The sequence below is a fragment of the Excalfactoria chinensis genome, chromosome 4, assembly GCF_039878825.1.
Source record: "Excalfactoria chinensis isolate bCotChi1 chromosome 4, bCotChi1.hap2, whole genome shotgun sequence".
NCBI lineage: Eukaryota > Metazoa > Chordata > Aves > Galliformes > Phasianidae > Excalfactoria > Excalfactoria chinensis.
The window spans coordinates 16488874-16512930 of NC_092828.1; the positions used below are offsets into that span (position 1 = coordinate 16488874).

Sequence of the window (24057 nt, forward strand, 5' to 3'; positions counted from 1 at the left end):
TTCTTTTTCTTTTTTTTTCTTTTCTTTCCCCTCCGCACTATGAAGAAGTCATTGACATAAATTATCCATTCTGTTACTAGCTTGAAATAACTGCAGGAACTCTAGTGATTAAAATAAATCTTCAATATTTCCATATAAGCTGGTTCCTCAATCAGCTCCTTGCAGCATTAGGAATAATACATGATGGAAAAACGAAGCTCCGGCAGCTGAGACCCACGCTACAAGCCAGACAACAACCCACAGGATACTCCAGCTACTCAGAAACAATTAGGACTCTGGAGCCAGAAAGTCATCCACTTACAGCCCTGACTCATAATAGCTACAGGACATATGAATTATCCATATCTATTCCACTTCACCAAGAAATCAAAACAAGATAAGAGCAATTACAATATGCAAACAGAAATCAGTGGATACAATGGCGAGCTGCAAATATTTAAAACACGACAAGAAAGACTTAAGGACCCGCCTGCACGCTCTGGCAGATAGGAAAAACACACAGGAGAACGCTGTCACATTTTTACTTCAGATGGGTATCTATCTGCCTGCCATGGACATCTTATTTAAAAGGCACCGCATGGAACCTGTTTCTCCCTCCCCTGTTGCCCAGGGGGAGCATTACCAGCACTTATCCACTCGCAGCGGCAGGTCGGCTCCTCCAGCAGCTCTGGGTTTTGCCTTCCTCTTGACGGGGTCCACACAAAGTTTGCCTCGCTTCCCAAGTTGCCCAAACTTCCAGGTAAGGCTCCGCTCTGCCCAAAGCAACCGTGCAGAAATCCTCACACCTCACTTCATCCTCCAGAGATTACCAGGGAGCTGCTTGCTTTTGGCTTTTTTTTTTTTTTCCTCTCTTTTTTTCCCCCCCTTTATGAATTGTAGCCAGCAGAAGCTGTGGGTTTGATGTATTGCCGTCTATTTTTACACAAGCAGCAGCAGCGGCGGCAGCGGCAGCAGCAGCAGCAGTTCACACAGTCCTGCATAAACTCTATTCTCACGGTTCATCCTGTTGTCTCTGCCGTACAGTGGGATTTAACCATTTACTCGACTGCTTGTGCGGACTGAGCGCCCTGCCCTACAGGGCACAGCTACGGGGTGATTATTCCAACACCACGAGAAGCAGGAAAGCGGCTACTTCCAGAAATCCCTTTTAAAAGCATCTAAAGCAAAACACCGGGGTGTTCGTTCCCGTGTGGGGGTTTGAATCCTGCAGCTGATAAACAAGTAGGAAACCTTCAACAGAGCAGAGTGAAACAAGCAAGGAAAATAGGAAGCCACTGGTTAATTTTAACTACTACATTTCCTTTTTTTTCTTTTCTTTTTCTTTTTTTTTTTTTTTTTTGGTTTTTTTGTGGGGAAAAAAAAAAAAGAAAAAAAGAAAAAAAAAGAAACGTTAATCTTATTCTAAATAAACATGGCATTTTTCCAACCAGGCCACCGAATGCCACTGGAAAGACTTCAGACACTGATTCATATCAATATCTTAGAGCATAAATATTGCATATGACGGGGAAAGCGAGCCAGAGGCACATGAAAATAGTTTCCAACTGCAGGAGATACTGATGACAGGAGCTAAGCTTTGATTTGCTCAAGGCATCGCAGAGTAACCTTAAAATAGCAAACTTAGTGGAGTTCAGATAAGATCCAGACTTGTTTGCAAAGTGCGCCCGCAGCCCCTCTCCCGCACCCCGCTCACCTCGATGTCACTCCATACAGAGTCCTGGTTGCACATGTCCCACGCCATCCAGCTCCCGAACCACAGCGGTGCCGCTCGCGAGGCGCAATCCAGAGCCGGGCAGGGAGCACACACGCATGCAGCAACGAGACCCTTTCTGAGAGTGAACTGAAGGCACCTGTCTTACTACTGGTCCCCGTCACATGACAAAGCTATTAAAAAGTAGGCTGGGCTGTCACTCATCCAGCCTTCTTGTGCCGCCGCTCCAGCCGTGACGTCGCTCAGAGGCAGACCCAGGCTGAGCGAAGTAAATCTTTTTAAAAGCCACTCAGACCTTTGAGTCTCCAGCAGCACCACGCTGTGATTAAAATCACATTGCCATGCCACACCCCCGAGATCGGGCACTGCCTGCCACGCAACAGCTCCCATCCCTCACAGTCGGCCTTTTCTCAATGCTTTTTTTTTTTTTTTTTTCCTTTTTCTTTTTTTTTTTTTTTTCTTTTTTGCCAAAACAAACAAGGGACAGAGCTGAGTTAACGCCAAAGAACAAATGAGGTGACAGGAGCCGGGCTGCAGCACGTGTGCTCGGTGCAGCCTCCAGCCTGGAGTGGCCGAGGCACGGCTCAGCCGGGAGAGGAACCCCCCGGAGTTCGGCCAAAGTTACAACGTGCTCTGACATTTTTACTCGGCTGGGGATTTTACACCTCACAAAGTTAAATCTCTCATTGATAACTGCAAGCGGAATCAGTTTTGCTGCCAACAAACACGTTGGGGGGGGGGAAATAAATAAATAAATAAAATTCTACTTCCCAGGAATGGAGGAAGTATCCATCAAAGCCATTCCTGCAGTCATCTCACCTGCAGCAGTGAGGGAGCCTGATCCCGCTGCACGAGGCACTGCTCTGCTGCTCTTTAATCGGTTCAGCGTCTCAGTGCAGGAACCCAGTGCTCCTATGTACAACTACTCCATCCTGCCCAGGACCGCATGGGTTCCTGCCTGCATTTCCCTACAAGCACTGTAAGGTGGCCTGGGCCAAAGCCTTTTCTCATTGCAAGGAGGGGAGAAAAAAAAAAGTGAAAACCTGGAGATGCAGGCACACCATTAACATCAGAGGTTCTGGGTTTAAGCCCTTCGAAGCTCACCCGCTGAGACAACAGAGGCTGCTGCAGGTGTGACTGGTTTATGGTGGCACTACTGCTGAACACATAACAAAGCCAAGGTACCAAACCTAACTGCAAAACGTTTCCCACAACAGGAAAAAAAAGCCACCACACGAAGGCCTTGTCTGACCGGCCCCACCTGCCTCCGTGCTTTCGGAAGTTGTATTTTTTTTTTTAATTAGCTGGGTTCAAAAGTCTTGTACAAATGTAAGTGCTGGATCCGTCATGCTGGGCTACCAGTCAAAGTCACCAAACTATAATTGATCATCCGCCTTGTCATGAAATATTCATTTTCATTGTTATTTGCAAACTTGAGCATTCTAAAGGCTAAATGAATTCAATTATTATAGCAGGCTATGGTGATTTTGCTGAGAGAAAAAATAAATAAAAAGCAGCACAGCTCTTGAAATAGCCTTTTTCCCGCAGATATTAAAAACTTCAGAAATTGTTGTAAGTCTCAGATATATTCTCGGCTTATTTGTGTTCCCTTGTAATTCATTATTGCCAGTTCTGATAAAACGTACGGTTTTCCCTGCTTGTGCTTAAGTTGCAAATCACATCACACTGTCATATTTTCACCAAGCACAGATGACAAAAATGGCATTGTTTTTACTTTACTTAATTAAAAAAAGCCACAGCAAAATACCGAACGACAACAGAAAGCCTTTCCTACCAATGATTAAATTAACGGTACCGCTTCGCTCTCGCGACGAAAAAAACCTAATTTCCTTCCCAATTATATGCTGATTTAACGATAAAACTGCAGAAAATTATTAAGATCTGGGGCAAAGGTGAGTACCTCTACCCTCTGAACAGCCAGCTGTGAAATAACGCGGGCACCTGCCTGCCTCAAGTGCACTCAGTTCTTATTAATTATTATCTGTGGATCCATGGTCGGTGGAATATTCTCCTTCAATACCTACTTATAATTGTGTTCATTGACTGTGCCAAATCCATCATCTTTTTCTTTTTTTTTTTTTTTCTTTTTTTTTCATTTTTTTTTTCCCCCTGAAGTTTCATTCACACCTTTTATAGAAATGTATTTACACCGGAACATTTTATATTGCTGTTTTGGATATTTTGACCTGCTCATGTTGTTTCTATTTTCTACATTTCCACTTCACTGCTTTCCCTTCAAATTAGCAAGTTAACTGATAAATATAAACAGTAACCTTAGCACTGCTCTCAGTGCACCACGTTGGGGACGGAGAGCTGTGTGGGTGCAGGGCGGGCGCTGCGCAGTAACACCGCGTCTTCCAGAGCCGTCCTACAGCCACGGCCTGAACTTTGCTGGCAGTCCCATTGCCACCTGGAAGGGATGCCAGGCACGACTCAAACCACAAAAGATCACAAGGTTTAAGCATGAGTTCTCACTGCTTGGAAGGAATTTGTTTATTTTTAACCAATCCGTCCAACTCGAGCCGTATTATAAATTTACTCCCTGGGACCTTTTTTGCATGTTATAATGTGTCTCCGTGCTCTTTTGGAGCACACTGCACCTAATGGGAGAAAAGAGAGGGGGGCAGTTGCAATGGGCTTATAGCTTGGAAGCTGCGCAGCCTCAGCACATGTAAATGAAGCCCGTGAAACGCAGCCAGCATCCAAGCTGCCCTTCTCAAAAGAAACCTTGTCTTCTGAAAAGTCCCCAGCAGCTTTAGCAATGCTCTTGCCCAGTGTTTTGGCAACACAAAAGAATTGCACAAACGTTTTTTTTCTGGGGCAATATCTGAGTATGCACACACGATTTTGTTCCATAACAAACACACACAAAGAAAACCCAACTGTGGTTGATAAAGTCTGTGGGTTCGTTGGACCCAACCCGTCCCAACAGGCAAAACGTCTGTTGTCAGACACCCCTCAGTCATCACATTTCCCTCTTTTCAGGCTACTCCATACCGAGCCTCAGCAGTTCCCACATTTTGCCTCTTCTTCTTCAAGGGACAAAATTTAGAAAGTCCTGGCAAACCTGAAAACTTCATTTGAGCACAAATCCCAAATCCTGATGTATGTTTTAAAAGGATTGGAAGGTAGGGATCCTGGCAACAGCAAGGAAGAGAACTCAAGGACCAAAGCCTCCAAGCCCTCTGTCTTTGTTTCTTTTCCCAGATTCAGTGCTCTTTCTCCTATTCTTACACCCACTTTTACCCTCTTTATTTATTTATTTTTGTCACTGTGGCCATTTGTTTTCTTTTGTTTTGAAATTCCCTACACTTTACATAGCTCAAAGAAGCTTGCAGCCCCAATTCTGAAATCCCAAACTGAGTTCCTCCATCATTGCACTGACCAGGTTTCTTCCTTTGCTTCCAGACCACAATGTTTGATGATTTTCAGCAAAGTTGGCTCCTTTTCTGGTGGAGTAAGGACAATCAAACTTGAATTTAAAACAATAGTGTTGGCATTCAGCAAGCAGAGGCTTGCAATCTGTCCTCCCACCAGTCATACCCCTTTCATTCGACCCTCTACTCTCAAGTGTCCTTAGAGCACAAGATAAGCCAATGGTGTATATAAAAGACCAAACTGCACTCCAAAGGAGTCTTAGCGTGAATGGTGTTCTATATAAAGTATATGTACCCTATTAATTTTTTATGAGAAATCCTCCTTCTGTGCATCTTTATTCTTATTTTTTCCACAGTCCTTCTGTATTTGTTTTCCACTCCGTTCTCTCTGTTCCACTTCTATCCTATTTGTTTTTTGTTTTGTTTTGTTTTTTACTTCTCATCTTCTTTCCCTTGTTTATCCAGTCCATCCTACCCAGAATACGTTCTCAGTAGCATAAACCAGCATAAAAACTCCTTGAACTTCTGGGTTCATTGGTGCAGTAAGTTTACAATAGAACAAAGCAACTTTGCTACAGCAGTTAGCAACTGAGGTTTCTTTTTACAGAGGAACCACATTGGTGCTCTGCACCAGCTTTCAGAAAGGCTCCAGAGACCTGAGAAGAATGAATTGCGGCCAAGCTCTGGGTCAAGAGCTGCTGTTGGAGCAGCAGTACACTACAGAGTCCAAAATACCTTTCTCTGAACAGTAATGCGTTACCAGCATTATGTCAGTGGGGTGAAGTTTGCCCCATCTGCTTCCACGTACTGGGAGCTCAAATAAACAGTGCTGAATGCCAATGGAAATGACTTGCTTGTTCCCATGTGAATGGACCTGACTGAATATTCACTATTCATGCCACTCAGCTGATTATCAGTGCTTACCACAACGGTGCACATACAGCTCTTTGCAACTCAGTGCTTGTTGTAAAACCTTCCAGGAGTGCCTAACTGAAGCAGGAGCACAGGTACTGACTGAAGGAGACCTTCTAAATCTCCTTATACCCCCCTGAGCATTTCCCTCTTCACAAGCATATTTCACCTCCACATTATTAAAACAAGAAAAGCAAAGCCACTCCAGCTGATTACATAAAAAATACATTTATCACTTGTTTCCCCCAACATTCAGAGCATATGTTCTCCAGGACCCACATTTTCTATGATTTGCAGGAAAACCCAGGTTGCCAGGCCTGTTAACAGCATCATGAACAATGTCCTTCACTCGGGTGTTACTGTTTCCCAGAGAGACTAATCTGTAAAAGAAAACCTACATTTTAATTTATTGCCCCTATAAGTTTGAGAAACAGAGCCACAGAAATACATCAGTTTCCTGGGTACACTTCAGTGCAGTTGCAGGGCAGACACCCAGGCAAGCAAAGGATATGGATTCCTTTTCTGCAGCTCCTTGTGCACTGGCAGAGCCTCTGACATGTGCAGGCAGGACCACATCAAAATCGCAAACTGTTGCAGATCACTATCAACTATCCTTTACTCACCTCACTGCTGAGACTTCCTTGAAACAGAAGAAATCATAAAAGTTGTCTTTTTCTCCTTTTCCTCCCTTGCATTCAAGGACCCAAAGCCCTGGCTGCCTACCTGAGATGCTCACAGAGCCCTTCTGGGGTCAGGTAGTCTCCAGCTCCAGCCACAAAGGGCACAGAAATTGGGAACGCTTAGAGACACAGCTTAAATTAGTTAAGTCTCCATAAGGCCCTGGAAAGCCCCACCTGGATTCTTCTTGTTACCACTATTACCATCCACCTAGCACCTCTTCCTTGGGGCATCTAAAGTATTGCCCTGGAGCTCTTGTTTCCCAACTCGTTCATCATTAAAACCTATTTAATTTTTAATGACTTTGTCTGAGGGGGGATCTGTAGGACAATCTCAGGAGCAATCACCATGGATTCAATACCTGAGGGTGCACAAAAGATTCCCTTGAGCTATGTGCTGGGAGCCCAGGCTGTTCCAAAGATACCATCTAAACTGCTCTCTACAGTGACTTGATGAGACTTCATCCAGCTGTCAAACTCAGTCTGGGGCTGGCTGGGCCATGTGGCTATTTAGCCATGGATCAGTCATGTCCCAGCTGTAAGGGAGCTGCCATGTCCAACTGCTGTGGTGTAGGAGAGCATGCTCCCTGACAGCTCTACTTCATGGTGTGCTTAAAGAAAAAAAGAAAAGAAAGGATTCACATACTTTTCTAACATCTCCGATCTGTTCTCTAAGATGTCTGGGAAAGTGACTGCAGTGGAGCACATGCCAGTCTGCAGCACAGCACTGGAGAGAACACTAACCTTTAAATACTCTGAAATCAAATCTTGTTTTACACAAAACTGCTATGGTAAAGTCGATGTGAATGAAGCACCTTTGAGTGAAGGAACAGAGGGAAAGGCAGTGGACAGCTTTAGTGCCTCCTAGCAATTTTTTTTAATAAACTAGAGATGACAGACAGCCTTACCAACACATCTCTCATCTTCAAATAAGACTTTCTTCAGACAGAGCTCAGTGGAACTGAGTCAGCCTTTTTTCTTGGGCCTAGCTCTTGGCATTTTTCATATTAAAACAAAGTATAATGTGGAAATAATTCTGAACTGCACTCATCTGATCAGATTTTGGTAGCGCAGACACACTCTGCTAAAATTTTAGGCAAACTAAATAAAATGAAGATATTGCACAAAAGAACTGGAAAGGAAAAAAAGAAAAGAGAGAGAGAGAGAGAAAAAAAGAGATCTCTGCTCAAAAGCCAAGTAACTCTTTCTCCTGATTATGCCAGGTGTGAAGAAAGGAGAGCTGCTATGGAGAAGCTGCAGGTGGGTACCTGAGGTTGGCACCTCATTGCATTCCATGCTGCCTGCCCTTTGGCAGTCCTGGGGCACAGCAGCTTCCTGCAGGCTCTGAACCCCATTCTCCCAAGTCGGCTGAGGACAGGCCAACAGGAGATGGGGTCACCTCACTGCAACAGCCAATGCTCCTGAAGGATCAGCTTCACTTGACCTCTTAACTAGTGGCTCCTGCCAGACAACGTCGAGCCCAGGAGTTATTTTTAGCCAGAACTCTTCATGAATTGCAGTTAACTCGCAATATGCAAACTAGTGACTAGTGCTAGAGGAATCCCTATAGGTTTCATGGTTCCACTCTGTGCTCAAAAGTCCAATTATTCATTTTTCTTGGAGCTGCAATATTAATCTGAAAAAGTTGCACAAATGGCAAGAGATGTCATGCTGCCTCCATCCTTAATTCAGATAACTGAAATAAAGACAGATAAGCATTTAGCCCAGGGGTTATTAGCTGTACCAACTGCAGTTGTAAACCTTTGCAGGTTGACCCTCTGCCAGTGATGCCTTAGACATGAAATTTGTCGGTTCTTCCACCTTTGACTCAGGGCCAAACAAATCAGTAAAGAGACAGACTGAGAGACATGCTAGCAGTAGAAAGGTTTGGTCTGAATTAGTATCTTAATTATTTTAATTTAACTATTTTATCCAAATCACTTTCCTGGCTACCTGTATAAAAAAACTTGGTAGAAGAGATGGGTTACAGTGGGTGGAACTGGTCACTTCTCCAAATCCCTTGGAAGTGAACATGAACTTTCAAATGGATTTAAGCAGGCTTTGAACCAGACCTCGGTACGGAAAATGGGACCAGGACAGTTCAAAGCAGATCCTTCTCCACACATTTCCTCCCTTTTTTCATTTTGATACTGCTCAGGCTTCTCCAGATTTTCCCTGTGAATGGAACAGGGATGAAGTTCTGAGACTGCTTCTGCTACCACCATTTTGGATATCCTTGTTCCTGAGAAGTTTAGTATTTGCTGAACATCATTTGCCCTGGGGCACTGGTTAGTCTCTCTCACTACTATATAAACGGGTAGAAGTGAAGATTCATACCTCTTCCCAAAAAGAGCCATGGATTTATTTTCATTACATCATGCCAATCAACAGGTAAGGCAAGTTTGCCACTTTCATGTTTATCCACGATGGATTGCTACCATCATAAAATGCCCTGTCAATCTGACACAATTAAATGTCATTTGTAGCCTGTGCTCTATCGAACTCCACATGCAGAAAGTCGAGGCAGGACAATGTATGTAACCAAAAGCATTAAAGCAAAACCGAGTGCTCTCAGTAAAACAGAGACATCGATGGAGTGAGCCTTCTCCCTTTTGTCCATCACCAGCTCACCCGTCCTCTGTGAGGAACAAAGAAGTAACCAAAAATAGGGAACTGTCTGAAAGGAAGATTATTTTAATTTATATTGAGAGCTGCAAAGCAAAAAAAAAACTCTGAAAATCCAGCAAACCAACACCAAAGAGCACTTCAACATCACATTATTGCCAATTTATTAAACCAAGACTGCATACAATGGAGAAATGACTGTGACACCTCCCCAGGGGTTTTCGGGAGGTAGACCTCCAGCTGTTTCATTCTCACATGCAGTCCTGCTTACAAAGACATGGAAAAATGTTTGTGCTTCAGTTCAGTGCAATTCAATATCACATTGTTTGCAGGTTTTCTACAGGATAGGATAGGCATTTGCAAAGTAAGCTGCAGAATACACTTTGGGGAGACCGGGCTACCACTACATTAAAGTAGAGAGAGCAGTTGTTAATTTGTATGTTGTTAATTTGTATCCTGGACAATGCTATAAATCGAAGCCTTGCTGACAATTCCTGCCCAGTAAACATGTTCAATCTCATCTCCCGTAAAAAGGAGAGCAGGCGCTAAATAGCAACACATTTTGATTTTCATTTAGCCACTTTAATGATAGGTGATGTTAGTGGAAAAGATCATTTATCTTCAGATTTATTTTATATGAGATAAAAGGCCTTGCCAATTTTTTAAAATTCATTTACACAAGTGAATAAATCTTCCCAAACAATAAGTGGGAAAGTCATATTTCTTAAACTTTGCTAAAATCTGAAAATGCTGATCTGAGAGTGAAATAGACGGCACTGGCATTTTAATCAAGAACGTAGAGGCTCCTCTTCTAAATAAGAGGCACAGCTTCACTTCAGAAAAAATTCCTCCAATTCAGAGAACTGTCTTTTTCTTCTGCATTTTGTCAAGAACCTCTGACAAATCAGGAGAGACACGTGCAATTTTTATATCACCTTCATTTTTAGATTAGTCCCAATGTGAAGGCTACCTAAAAATAGACAGAACCTAACCTTTCAAATATCTATACTGCTGCATACCAGGAACGCAAGCTTTCAGTGCCTCTCATGGCTTTCAGAGCCTTGTGCTGTGCCTGTTTTCTCCTCCAGCACATTGCCCCATGCTGCACAATCATGCCAAAGCATGAGAGGAGCTGCTGGTTGCACCATGCAGTACGGTGCACTGTGTGATAGGTGCTCATTCAGGACATGCAGCAAGATCACTCACCAAAAGCAGCTCTCTCCCTTTTCGGAGTGCTCTTTGAGTTCACCGCAGACGCGGACAACACTGAGCCTCTCATGGGAAGATGTGAAAAGGAAGCTGCACAGCTGACCCGGGAGCTCTGCTCAGAGAAGCAAGTTGTCCGTTTTGCAACTTACTCCCCCTAAAATACAACGGGGAACAATGCGATCTTTTGTCTTATTGTTTGCTCCAGTGCCCGCAGACACACTTCTAGCCATTTAAAGATGAGGCTTTCCAGCAGTGCCTGAGCTCTGACTGACGGGTGTAGAGTTACAACCCGGCGGAATTCGTGGTAGCTATTTCTTTGCATTGCACTTTCTAAATTGTGATTCTGCTTGGCCTTAACAGCAGAGGTCAAATTCATCCCAAGCACAATCGCAGCAACTGCAGGTCAGTGGTACCTGAAAAATCAATAGCATTTAAGTTGATGAAGTTGTAACAAGGGTGATTCTGGCCCAGGCCATAGAAACACTTACGTTTATGGCATGTATTCTTCACAGGATACTATGCTTCAGTGAACACCTTTTCATGTTTGCTGCTGCTAAACACACTGCTTATCAGGTCCTGAAGACACACCAGGAGTTGGTACAGGAGAAATCTGTACTAAACCAGGTTGTGGGCTGCCCTGGAGGATTTAGTGCCTGTGACTTTTGCTTACATGAAATAGAAAATCACCCTTGTACCTGCTGTTAGCCAGCTACTCCCAGCAAGAACAAGCTCGAAAGGACTTGCTCTTGTTTACTGTCATGCACCACTTCAACAGAGTCAAAAGTTTATCGATGCATTTTCCTCTGTCAAGAAATAAAAAAAAAAATAATAGCTTGCACTGAGCAAACAACGAAACAAAGGAGCAACAGACTAAATGAGTTCTTTCAAAGAATTTTGGATGTCTTACCTGCTGATGGGGAAGCAAGAACAGCAAACAAAGGCATAGGAATAAAAACTATTCAATAAAATATCGATCTCATTATCACCACCTATTCAACTTAATTTTCTTGGCATCCGTATCCCTAATGCAGGTTCATGATAGATCGTACAATCACTTTTTAATTAAGCCCTACTGTGCTTTGTATTAAGAGCAAGGCAGTAGACATTATGGCACAATATATCTACCAAAATATTTAATGCTTATCCTTTTCATTTTGGTATTTAAAAGTTGTTCTCTTAGGAGGTGGTATCAGTATTTAACAACATTCTTGACAGCGTGTATAAAAAACAAAAAGCTTCATACTTAATCTAGCCATGTCAAAACTGAAACCCTTTAAAATAATTGCTTTCTGAATATATGGTATTTCCATTGAATTATTTTATTATTACCCAGCTTTCAACATCTTAAGATGCAAAACTTGTTCCATCTCTTACATACTGATGAGATACAAAGTAGCACACGACTGGAAAGCTGATGTTTGACCAATACAGTTCAATAGCATAAGAAACAGATGCTATCATGTTACAAGAGAGATTTAACAAGAAGCCGTGGAAGACTGGAAGCTTCCTGGGGTGGCACCATTTTTCCCTCTTATTCCCTCATTTTCTTTAGCTCTCTTTCGATACACTGCAGTTCTGATGCTCATGATGGGGCAGATCCTGTAAAAGAACAGCAGCTTTTCTTCCGGAACAGTACTGGCACCTTTCAGAGGGCAACATCCACTTCAATTACTAAAGTGTACCCACCTTCTTCTTCCAAGGAAGAAAAGTCTGTTGTTGCATATATAATGTGGTTTTAGTATTTAATGCCAGAAATGAATCAGTAAACACAGCTACATTATGGTATACTATTTCTTATTCTGTACCCATAGTAACCAAATTAATCTCAAGGCACTGCTGGCATTAATTCAATCTGAAACTCATACTTTGGATTTCACATAGGTGCCTTCATCCTATTCTTCTTCTCAACTAATAAAATGTTAATATATGGCAACATATTTATTTCTGGTTCAGTTCAAGTTGAAGAGTGCAGTACTTTGCAGAAGCCTAATTAATATCAATCATATATTACAACACTGAGTGGTTTACTATATAAAAAAATGATGCTAATGCATGGGGATGAAATAAATAGATGACCCAAGAACTCCTGCCTATCTGTAACTTCTTTGTTTCTAGGGGGTGATGGCCATTTCTTCTTCATCCTTCAATCTCCATATTAAAAAAAAATATCTGTAATTTAAAAAGTAAATCTGTAATGTACAGACAGGAGCTTCACTAAATATGTCATGCTCCTGAAGAAACAAGAGGAAGGAGGCAGGAGATCCTGATGGTTCCATCTGTCTCACCATGAGATGGAAGAAAACCAGCAATAATCCAGGTCCCATGGTGACCCAGCAGTGCTGTCTTCAGCCTTCCACATCTTCTGCACTGGAACCTATCAGCCTTCAGGCACCCCTAAATCTACTCACTAGTGAAAAGGTATCACCACAGCTGAGGAATTTCATTTGAACTGCTCAGGTGATGTAAGCAACTCAAGAGCCAAAGCACAGCCATCCTACTCCAGATCACAGCAAAGAATTTCTGAGACCCTGGGCACATCACTAACCCAAAGTCTCAAAATCCGCTGCACTCTCTACATTTAGGAAAGTTTCACAGCAAGTTTCAAAGGCAGTTTGCATTTCTTGGATGGTTTTTTTATGCAGCTGCTTGCAGCCCCATTGATTCTTGGGAGCACTAGTGTCACCGAGCATTTTGGTGCTTGCACAGTTCCCACCTTCAACAAATAGCATGAACCTCTGGTAATAGAGCAGTAACACTCTTGGGGCCCCTTTTGTGCCCCTGGGCATTCATTCACACAGGGCTCCCACCAGCCTTGAGCAATGGCTATATATTGCACCCGAGGGCACTGTACAGTCCTTCCTTTTTTACAGCTGCTACTGAATAAGGATCCCTAGAATGGCTCAAACACAGACTACTTCAAATCTGGGTACTCTCAGACTTCTTCTTTGCTATTCCAAATTATGTGCTTTGCCAGCTTCAAAAAAACAGATGGAAAATACGTCCCTAAATGTGCACCCTTGTGATCATTCCAAAAGGAAAGCAGCACCACGTAGCTTAAAACGCTTGCTAGAAAAAGTCTTTTCCATATCATGCAAATAGCAGACAAAAATAACTGCTACGCAATTGATATACATACAAATATTGGTTATTTTAAACAGTAATTTGTTATTGAGGACATCTCACTGAAATATTATAATATTCAATTTCCTCTACATTTGCATGGAAAAGGAGCTGGATAGCACATGATCATTCATTTAACTATTACATAAATACGTCTATCATAAGATCACACGGCTTTCAAGCCAGAGTTCAAACACATGTTTAATGCATGAGAGTATGATGAAGAAACTCCTGAACTCATGGGTCTCGTAGCCCAATCTCAATCAGATACGGGCTGGGTGTAAATATGTACAGTATCATGTGCTTCCCAGTAGCACTGTGTCTCCAGGGAGCAGCTTGACATCAGCCAAGGAGACAGGTGGTTCCCTTTCCAACCGAGGAAGGGGGAAAAAAAAGAAGGAGTTAAGACACTGTGTAAATATAGCAATATTTTTTGCTTGATGCTTTGCTATGATTTTCATCCCTTAATGAAACTTCAACGCATGAACAATTCTCATAACTTCTTTGCTACAAATCAGTGAGTGGATGTCAGTAAGATATTTATATTCCTAAAGGTAGGGGTAAGTTTTACTGTTTACCAGCGTTCACTCAAAAGTACTGAAGTTTTTCACCTTTCAGTGTGTTATTGCGGAGTGCCAAGAAGCCACAAAGAAGCCTGGTTTCCTTGCTTTAAATGTATCCCTTTCCTATAGCTGGTCACTGTTACTAATAAAGCCCATAGGAATGAAAAACAACAGTCAATCACGTGTGCAGAGCAGGTCACTACTGATTTTAGCTAGCTTGACTTTGTAAACTCTGAAAGTGTGAGATATATTACACCCTCCACAACCCACTGCTGCTTGATTCCAAATTTCACTTTGCTGGTGCTCATATATATGCTATCTTGTGTATAAAATAACCCACTTCGGCTTTTCTTCCCTATCTTCCCTATCTGTACCCAGACGCTTTGTTTTTATTATTATTATTTTAAACGCAGTGACAGCCACTGCCTCTTAAACCATTTTCTTTTGTTGCATTTCCTTAGAAACACAAATCTTGTTCCTTGGCAGCAGTTGCTGTAAGTGCTGTACCACATGCCCAAACTAGTTCTCACTCACAGCTTTAATTCACAGTAAGTGGCACGAAAGGAGGTCAACACTTCTCAGAAACCACTTTCAGTTCTTTGCTGCTTCAGTATCTATTCTGTAAAGCCATCCTCCCTAACAGAAAGTTGTTTCTCATATTGCGTCCCTCGCTTTTTTGTTATTGTCATCTTTATGGAACGGACTGCGGGATACACGATGGAATAAAAGGACATTATTCATGGAATCTCATTCCTTGTCACCCTTTTGTGAGACCCTAAAAAACATGTGGTAAAAGTACAAAAAATGTTTTTTCCCAACAAAAACAAAATGCTCAATTGTTTTTTTTTTTCTTCCATGCAAAAAAGCTTCCATATAAATGGCAGCTGGCAACTCAATGTCAATCATTATGTCTTACTTTCAGTTCAATTCGCTCGCTTATGGAAAGATTATGTTTCTAACCACCCTAGGAACACATCATGGAAGTGGAAAATCAAGCAGCCTTCTTTCTTCCATGATGCATCACTGGCAAGAGGAACGGCCTTGCTGGCAATATTTTTCTGTCACATTTGCCTCTACAGCTTCACTGCCTTCTCTGTGATCAATGAAAACAGATTTTGACCTCATCTATTTCATTTCAGACCATATTCTGCCCTGAGACACGCGAGCGCAACCTATCATAGTTATAGAGGCAATCGGGGCAGAATTTGTTCCTTTCCTGACAATTCAATATGTGATTCATGAACCAGAATTGAATCCAACTCTCTTTTCCTAGAGCTCCTCTGGTTCCTTGGCATTAGCATTCGTAAAAAGAGCAGCTGAGATGAATTTATGCTGGTCATATCAGTAGAACTGGCTGGGCAGTCAATAATCAGACTGCTCAGTAAGATGCTACCAGACCAAAAGTTAGTTATTCTATCTTATTTACACAGCTTTTTCTGTAGCCTGTTTTCTTTCGTCACTTATCCCTGCACTGTTTAATTAATGGGATCATAAGACCTGAAAAAACACCTTCTAGTCTCAAACATTTCTAATTGGTTTAATAAAGTAAACAGAAAAATAAGATAATCCCCTCCACAACCATCACCTTAAAAAACACAAGCCCACACCGCCGGACGTGGAATACTTGGCGTACTCACAGCATACGCAGTTGCAGACAATAACCGGATGATCAAGTTTCCCATTAATCCCCAAGACAATGGATCACTTCTGAAAATACAGACACCATTCATGTGCACGTACCTCTCCATTGGCAACACCTACACGCAGTTTTCACCACCATTCAGTTCACAGCAGAGGCGGGAACACCTCGGCACAGAAGGGGACACACACAGATGCCATTTGCAATGTACAGTGACCCACTGATCAGCACATATGTTCCACAGGGAACCCTATGCCTGACCTAATTGAGTGAGTCTGCTCATGACGGCCTTGGGAGCTCAGAGGCCCACACCAGGAGCTCATGTTCTGAACTCTGGAGGTCCCCAGTGCCTGATGCAAGATGGCAAACATCACACACTGTATCACAATTTTTGCAGGACTCCTTTCTCAAGTAGAGGCAAGGTTGACATCACTTTGAAAACCTCATCCAAGACATCTAATGAACTGAGTACAGGAGACTCATCCACAGTAGGTTCAGCACACGGTAAAAATAAACTCCTTAATATAACAAAGGCAGCAATCAACATATTGCATATCAGGTCCGCAAAGCGCCAATTATCTGATGAAGAAAGGAGATGGTTCTAGCTCCTTATTTAACTATTTAAATCAATGTAAGGAAAACAACAGAACCATATATAAAAACACACGAAAGACTTGAGCAGAGATTTCAGTTCTGATTTGGATATAAGAGGACAAAACACATTCAAGAATAAAACAGCAACAGCACAGTTCAGGATCTCGGGCATCTGCTATGTATTGCTACTGTCTCGATTATCAGAACTCCTTTTTTTTCTTTTTTCTATTTTTGAAGCAAACTATTTTCATTTCTTTTACAACTTAGTAAAAATGCATTCAAAGCAAAACCAGAGCCTGATCCTGCCCTTCCCAACCCTATTAACAACAGTCTTACCACAGACTCCAGTGGGAGCAGGATTTATCCATTCCTGTGGGCCACGCTCTGAGCCTTTAATTCAATAACACCTTATTCACCAAATAGCTCAATGAGATTAGTTGTGGTTTCAAGCATTATTCATTCCACGTAAGGGGTCTATCACTCTGCATTGCCACACCAGGGAAGATATAAATAATTTGGGGGAGATTTCCTAAGGCACAGAGGGAAACTAAGCGTCTTCCAGGGGGTTACCTGGAGTGAGAGGCCTTTCAGGTTTTGCAAATCTTCCCTGTAATGAAATAAGCACAAGAAATCCCTTCTCTTCCTTTCTTTTGCAGGTAACATGACCTACAAAAGGATTTGCAAATAAGCCAGAAGGGGGGAGAGAGTGCGTGTGTTTGTGAGACTTTTGTTTATTTTTTTGCAGTTATTTCAGAGAGTTTCACAAAATTGGACAAGATCAGTGAATGCACGTGCAGCATGCCTGGCTTCTGTTTCTTTTATACCTTAGTATATTTATCACACTTATTATAAACTACCCAAATGCCCACACAGTGCTTGAAATGAAGGCTGCAAATATCCCCTGCCTCACTGCCAGCAAAAAGCCTCTCTCCTACCAAACGAAGCCAAAGCCAGCGCGACATTTTGATCCAGTATTTTCCTGCTCAAAAGCCAGAAAAGTTCTGCCTGGAGGGCCGCGTGTTGCTGCCCAGCAGCAAATGGGGCAGCGTGGGGGGACAAGGCTGTCAGAAGTGCTGATTCATGGCCACGACCTGGGGGGGGCTCAGCAGTGGGGCTTCATCCTCGTGGGTGAGAAGGCATAAACAGGGAGGAATGCCAACTAGTGCCCAGGGACCAGGTCCTCGAGATATCTGCCTGACACACGCGCTGTACATTCGTTGGAACAAAACTGGTTAATGCGGCTCTAGCCATAGGGGGAAAAATAGTTGCAAATGCACAGAAGTCATGTAAATCAGAACTGCTGCTCTATTTTACAAGAAAATTTCTCCATTAATTAATTTCATGACTTAGAGCAAATGTGCATGGCTGGAAACAGGGGATCCTGCTGATACCAATCTCACAGCACAGGATACCTTCGTTTTTCTCTTTGAGATATATAGCAGATGTACTCCCTGGCTCGAGTCCAGGTGAGGACTGGGTGGTTTTGTGTCTAAAGCACTGCCTTCCAACCTGCTGAAGTCTAGGAACAACTTTTCTGTTCTGGGGTTGCAACATATCACATGAATAAAACACGACTTTAAAATCCAAATTCTCAGATTTGTCACATTTATAATTAGAACGATCTGATACGGCTGGCATTACCGCGAGGTAACAACATATCACAGAGGGACAAGCAGACAAACCAAACTATTTCTCACCCTTAAAAAGGGGATTCTTCCAAGTAGAAATGTCAGGAGAGTCACAAGGGCTCTGTGCAAAAGCAGCAGCTCTTCCTCTCCATACCCACTCTCAGACAGCCCTGTGCTGTCGCCCAACTTAGCCCAGAACGTTGTGCCACAAAATGGAGCCCTGGGAACAGCCTCAACACCACAAATCAAAGCGAAGAGGGACTTTTCTGAAGACGCAGATTACTTCAGAGCTCCCTGTATCATTCACAAACCCCCCAGAAAGAGCATAGCTCCGTTTTACGCACAAAAATGCCCCACACAGTAAAAAATGAAGTTTGACAAAAGAGTTTGTCATTGAATCACCAGATGCAGAGCTGGCTGCCTTTCTATCTGCTATTTTTCAGGTTGTCTGTCATTTTAGAGAAAGAGAAGAAGGAAAGAGAGAGAGAATGGAAGGAAGGAGGGAGGCAAGGAGTAAGGGAGAGTTATTATAATTACTCGGCACACAGACCAGCAGCAGACAAAATGGGAACAGCTGTAAGGAACCTGGCAGCACCAGCATGCTCTATGAAACAACAAAACAGAGCCTGGAAGAGACACCCAGAATGCAGAGACAATTTTTTTATATTTATATATTTTTTTCCAGCAGGCGAGGATTTATCATGTCAGATTTGGGTTGTCTCTTAATACTCACACCTGGCTAAATACAAATGAAATTAATTTTCCAGCTGCAATCTTTCCACATTTTGCACTCTGTGATTTGTGGAAAGAAACCCTATCACAGACTGTCAAAAAGGAACATAAAACATAACATGCAATATTTTCTGATATTGGGTGAAACCTAAAGAAGCTAATCCAGGGAAAAGTGGATGGCATTGCAGAGCTGATCGCATGTGCACTGTGTGCCAAAGCTACATACTGAAGCCTCCCCTGCAAAGCAGCCAGCACTCCACCCAGTTAGGTGCAGTGGAAGAAAACAGGAAATCACACACACACATATATATACTATACATACAATAACAGCAGCAATATGCCTGCCATCAAGTCATAGAATCATAAAGGTTGGAAAAGACTTCCAAGATCACCCAGACCAACCGCAGACCCATCGCAACCATTCTCACTAAACCATGGCCCTCAGACCCACATCTACACATTAGCTGAACACCTCCAGGGATGGTGACTCCACCAGTTCTCCAGGCAGCCTGTGCCATCGCCTCACCTCTCTGAGAAGAGATTTTTCCTATTATCAAACCTGAAGTCAGTGTGAAAACTGCATGAAGATGATCATGCTACAGTCATGGATTAGGCCGGGGCTCTCTACATGACCTAAAATGACCACATCCCTCTTAGTTCTGTCCTAACCTAAATCACTATTCTGTAAAAGGTTTACAGGTGGTATGGGGTCACTTAAAATAAGCAGAAACTCTGTGTATAACATAGTCAGATGCAGACTAAAGGTTAGCATTATTTTGCTTTCTGATGGGGAGGGTCATATTAGTAATATATTTTGTTTTCCTGGAGACAGGCACACCTGAAACAGGCAGAGATCCTTTCAGTCAGAGCTGTGCTAAACAAGCATCAGGTCCTTCACAATAAAAAAAAACACCATTTCATAAACAAGTCAGTGCTGAAGAAAAATCCCTTTTCCTGGTATTAAAATGGCAATTCACTTTCTGGTATATTACTCAGCTGCATATTACCAAAAGCATGATAAATTAAAGGCTATAATAATGTTATAGTACCAAAGGTCCAAATTTTAGATTTTGCCCTTCTTTGAAACTATTAGACTGTACGTTGGCAATAACCCTTTGGAAGATATTATCCCTTGGAGAAAGTTAACTAGTGTACTAGCTTTCCTCAGTAAACCAGGGAACACTGAACATGAGCTGTTAACAGAAGCCTTCAAAGTATGAAGTACAAATAGGCTGAAGAAAACTCTGTGTAAGGTCTTTTTGCTTCAGCTTTCAGTATTAATACTTGGACTAGCACCCAGTATTAATCCTTCTCATATTTCTCAGCTCTTTGTAGAAAACACAGCAGTCATACAGCTGTAGTGTTTGAAGCCTGAGCAATGTGCTGTATGTGCTACCGTTTGACATTTTATTGACAACAAAGGCCCTAAGCTTGGGAGCATTTTTAGAGATGGCATTAACATAATGAACTCTGTCTCTATGGGCTTCTCAAGGCAGTTCTTTATATATAGGAGTGTAGAATAGACCCAAACCAGAAACAAATGCTTTCTCTATTCTTCTAGCACACAGTTTCCTCTGAAATAACAGGTTTGTACCATCCTAAAGCCAAGAATGGTCTATAAGTACAGGAGTACACTCCTTCCCAGAAAGATGATGCAAATGGTGAAAAATTGAAAAAAGAAAAAAAAAGAGAGAGATACCAACATTTCTACAAGGCAAAAAAAGCAAAGCCCATGTTTGCAGAATGGTCCTAAACACAAAGAAGAGAGTAGTGCCTTCAGCAGGACTCAGCAGTTTTGTCTGCAATGCTCTGATCTTCCCCTCTTAAGACTTCAAGAAAACTCTTCAATGAAAAAGCACTTGGCAGAGCTTCCATCTGTTCTTGGCTGGACTCACTAGCCAAGTCTGAAGCACACAGAGCTCTGCTTTATGTTTTTATTTGCATGCAAGTAAAACTGAACAATATTCAAGCCTGTTACTCAATGAAATGGAGTAATCATAGTGCTATCAGCCCAGTCTAAATGTAGCTGCTAAAGAAGGAAACTTCAGATTATTTAGAATTTCTGCTTTTTGTGAATTTTCACTCCTATCCTGCCCCTTACTGAACTGTACATCCCAATATGCCTTATTGTAGCCTTTTACAATCGCTTTAAAATGACCTATGTATTTATAACAGCAACTTATTGAGACCTTTCAGAATGTGATAATAGAAGAAAATGGCAATTTGGTCAAACAACAACTTAAAAAAATTAATGTTGCAAAGAATCCTCAATAAGAGTTCAGTGAAGAACTAAGCAGTAAGCCTGGTAAAAATCATAATATTCACCAACTACTACTGTCCCCTCTACCTCTGCTGGTATTCAGCAGCTTCCCAAAGTCCTGGCACCACACAGAATTACAACTTAAGTTTCTCTTGGGAGCCCTAAGGTGCTTTCTAAAAACCAAATGCATTTGTAGCCCTAATCCAATCCCTCCACCCTAGTTCAAAACCTTTTTCTTAAGGAAGACAAGCATTCTACATCTCAGAAGGAGGCAACATTCATTTTCCTACTGTACTGCTCTGTGACCTCAACCTGCAGTTATACAAGAGCAGGAAGCATGGACAATTCATTCTTAATGCTAGCTCAGTCCTGGCCTCTCCTGGGCACTGACTGAAAATAATACTAAACCATGCTGAATCATTTACAGTAGCTTTATGGTGTGGATTATCATTCAGAGAGGACTGACCTGACCCCAACACACTTGTCTCATGCAGCAACGCAGACTGGACTCCAACCAGGCTGGAACAAACACCACCCATGTTGGCATTAACACAGAAATCATGTCAGAGACTCACACGTGGGATAAACTTGCTACAAATTTATCTTTGTATTAAACCTTCAGTAATTGCCATCTCCTTGCCTCTATAGTCTGCACAGGGAGTGCTTTAAAACCGTAACTTACTCAGACATATGTGCAGTTTCTTATTTCAAGCAGCTTCCCCACTCTTATTTTCAGAAGGATGCTGGCCATTATGAGAAAATACTTTGTTAATTAATGCTTCCAACAGTTGCACAGATTTCTAATGCCTTTGCTAAAATAAAGGTCCTTTATTCTGCTTCCTTCAGAGAGATTTTGGTCACAAGGCATGGGAGCAATTTACCTCCTCCTGGATACTCAAGGTGCTGCGCTACAGCACAGTGCAAAAGCGGGAGCTTCTCAGTTGTGAAGGACCCAGTCATATGGTTGCCCACTGAATTCCTTCTCCTTCCACCATCATAAAAGGGAGTGCAAGATGCTGCTGCCATTTATATTCCACTGATTACACAAGCTATTTTCATGGCTAAACTATGCTGCTGCATTCCTTCTCATGCGCTGGACAGGCTGAGCTTTTTCAGTAGAATCTGTTAAAATGGATGTAGGTTCTGATAGGACAAATTCATCAGGTTGGGAGCTCTTACAATGAGTCATTTTAAGGCAATCCTTGTACCCATCCTTCTTAAACAGTACGAGCCCTCTGAACGATTAAAGAGCACAAAAACAATAGTGACTGTGAGTGCAGAAGAAATGTCTAAAAAGCAGCTTTTGTTAAATGTTCACTCAGAAAACCAACCTCTGCCTGATTGTAGATTGGGTTATTCTGTATGTTTTCCCATCCTTACAGATGGATTTTTAAAGTAAAGGAAACAAAGGTTTTAATGGTGGGCCATTTTCATTTTTACTAATGATTGCCAACCATTTATATTTTCTAGAGAACTCACGCACTAAATAAAAAGAGAATATAAGAATAAATCTCTTCAAAAGAATCAATTTGCTGCACATCAATCCCTGCAGGCCATGTGCTCGTAAGTCAACAGTTTAAAATGAAAACATCTGATCAAGGTAATACACCTGTTAAAGGAGCATAAAACTCCAAGCCCAATGGTAAAATATAAAGATTATGAAACCTCTTAAAGGAGCCATCAAAGTAAACTATTAAATAGACACATCTGCTTCACACCAGAACACATTCCGTCAGTGCCATTCACGATAAATGAGCATTAGGACAAACATTTCATAAAGCCTCTGCAGAAAATAGGTTTTTCAGAACATGAGTCATTCAGCTCAAGAAAAGAAGAAAGTAATGTTTTAGCCTTCTGTGCTCTGTGGAGATCAAGGATCTCCAAGCAATGCAAAATATTAATGATCTGAGCTCATCTCACAGATCTGCACGCTAGCAATTCATCATTCATGTCTTACAGATGGAGCGAGAGCGATACACATATGCAGGATGGACTGATTACAGTTACTGAGGGCACTGAGAACCGAGCTCAAGTACCCACCCAAACTCATAGTGAATCATCACTACTGCTGCTGCTGCTGCTGCTGTTACACTGCTGGACTAGTTCTTGATTCCTGCTGCTGTGGTTCTGCCTTTCACAGCTTTGCTGAAGAGGAACTGAAGTCCCACTGCAGCATGGACACCCTTGCGGTCTGCCCCCAGGAAGTGATGCCAGCCTCACAAGGACACTTGTTTCCAAGACACGTGCATGTGTGCTGTTGCTACTGCAGAATTAAGGAGGATTGTTTCTCTTTTGTTTCCCACTTAAAAAATAAAAAATAAAAGATAGAGAGTGCTCAGGGCCTCTTCTGAGGGATTTTTGAGCCCCCTTCCAAAACCTTCTGGGCCTTTCGAGTCTCACTTGTAATTACACTTAACTATATTTTGCAGTGCTTAATCCTATTGATCGCAGATGGGGTTGGGCAGGAGTTTAAAACGGAGGGAGGGGTTTGTATTAACTGCAAGTCTCTTGCTCTAAACTTCCTTTCTCCACCCTCCTCCCTTTTTCTATTTTATTTTTGAGGCAAAGGTTTTGCAGACATAAGAGGAAGAGAAATACAGTAGCACAGAAAGGGTCAGGGAAGGGGCATGAATTCTCCTTCACACAGCATCTTTCTTCTGGGCTTCCTTCCACTTCCCAACACGCCTGCACAGCCTCCATCGGCTGAACCACCCAGGGAAAGGCTGTAATACGCCTGATAATGTTGATTTCACACTCCAGCATTTCCCAGTTATGCACAGGGAAGCTGATCCAAGCGCCTGAACTTTCTCAAAGCCTTCACTGCTCCTCGCAGGCTCAGCCCCAACCCTCCCAACACAAAATCCCCCACAGTCAGCCTCAGACCTAGCTGGAGGTGAAACCCTACTGCAGACCCATGGGGAGTGGATGCCTCAAGTCCCTCGGCACAAGTAAGACAAAAGGTGTGCCAGCACATTCACTGTGCATGGCC

General features: G+C 42.4%; 1 protein-coding gene across 2 annotated transcripts in view; it reads right to left on the reverse strand.

Annotated features, from left to right (window-relative positions):
• The window catches only part of PPARGC1A (PPARG coactivator 1 alpha), a 344287-nt gene that overhangs the window by 59906 nt on the left and 260324 nt on the right, over positions 1–24057 (reverse strand). The window contains exon 1 of one of the 2 annotated variants that reach the window (XM_072334505.1): positions 1694–1885. The exons of the other annotated variant lie outside the window; for it this stretch is intronic. Within the exon in view, the coding sequence (XP_072190606.1) occupies positions 1694–1741 (48 nt within the window). The 5' untranslated portion in view covers positions 1742–1885. Of the gene's footprint in view, positions 1–1693; positions 1886–24057 lie in introns of those variants that run through there. 2 annotated transcript variants of the gene reach the window in all.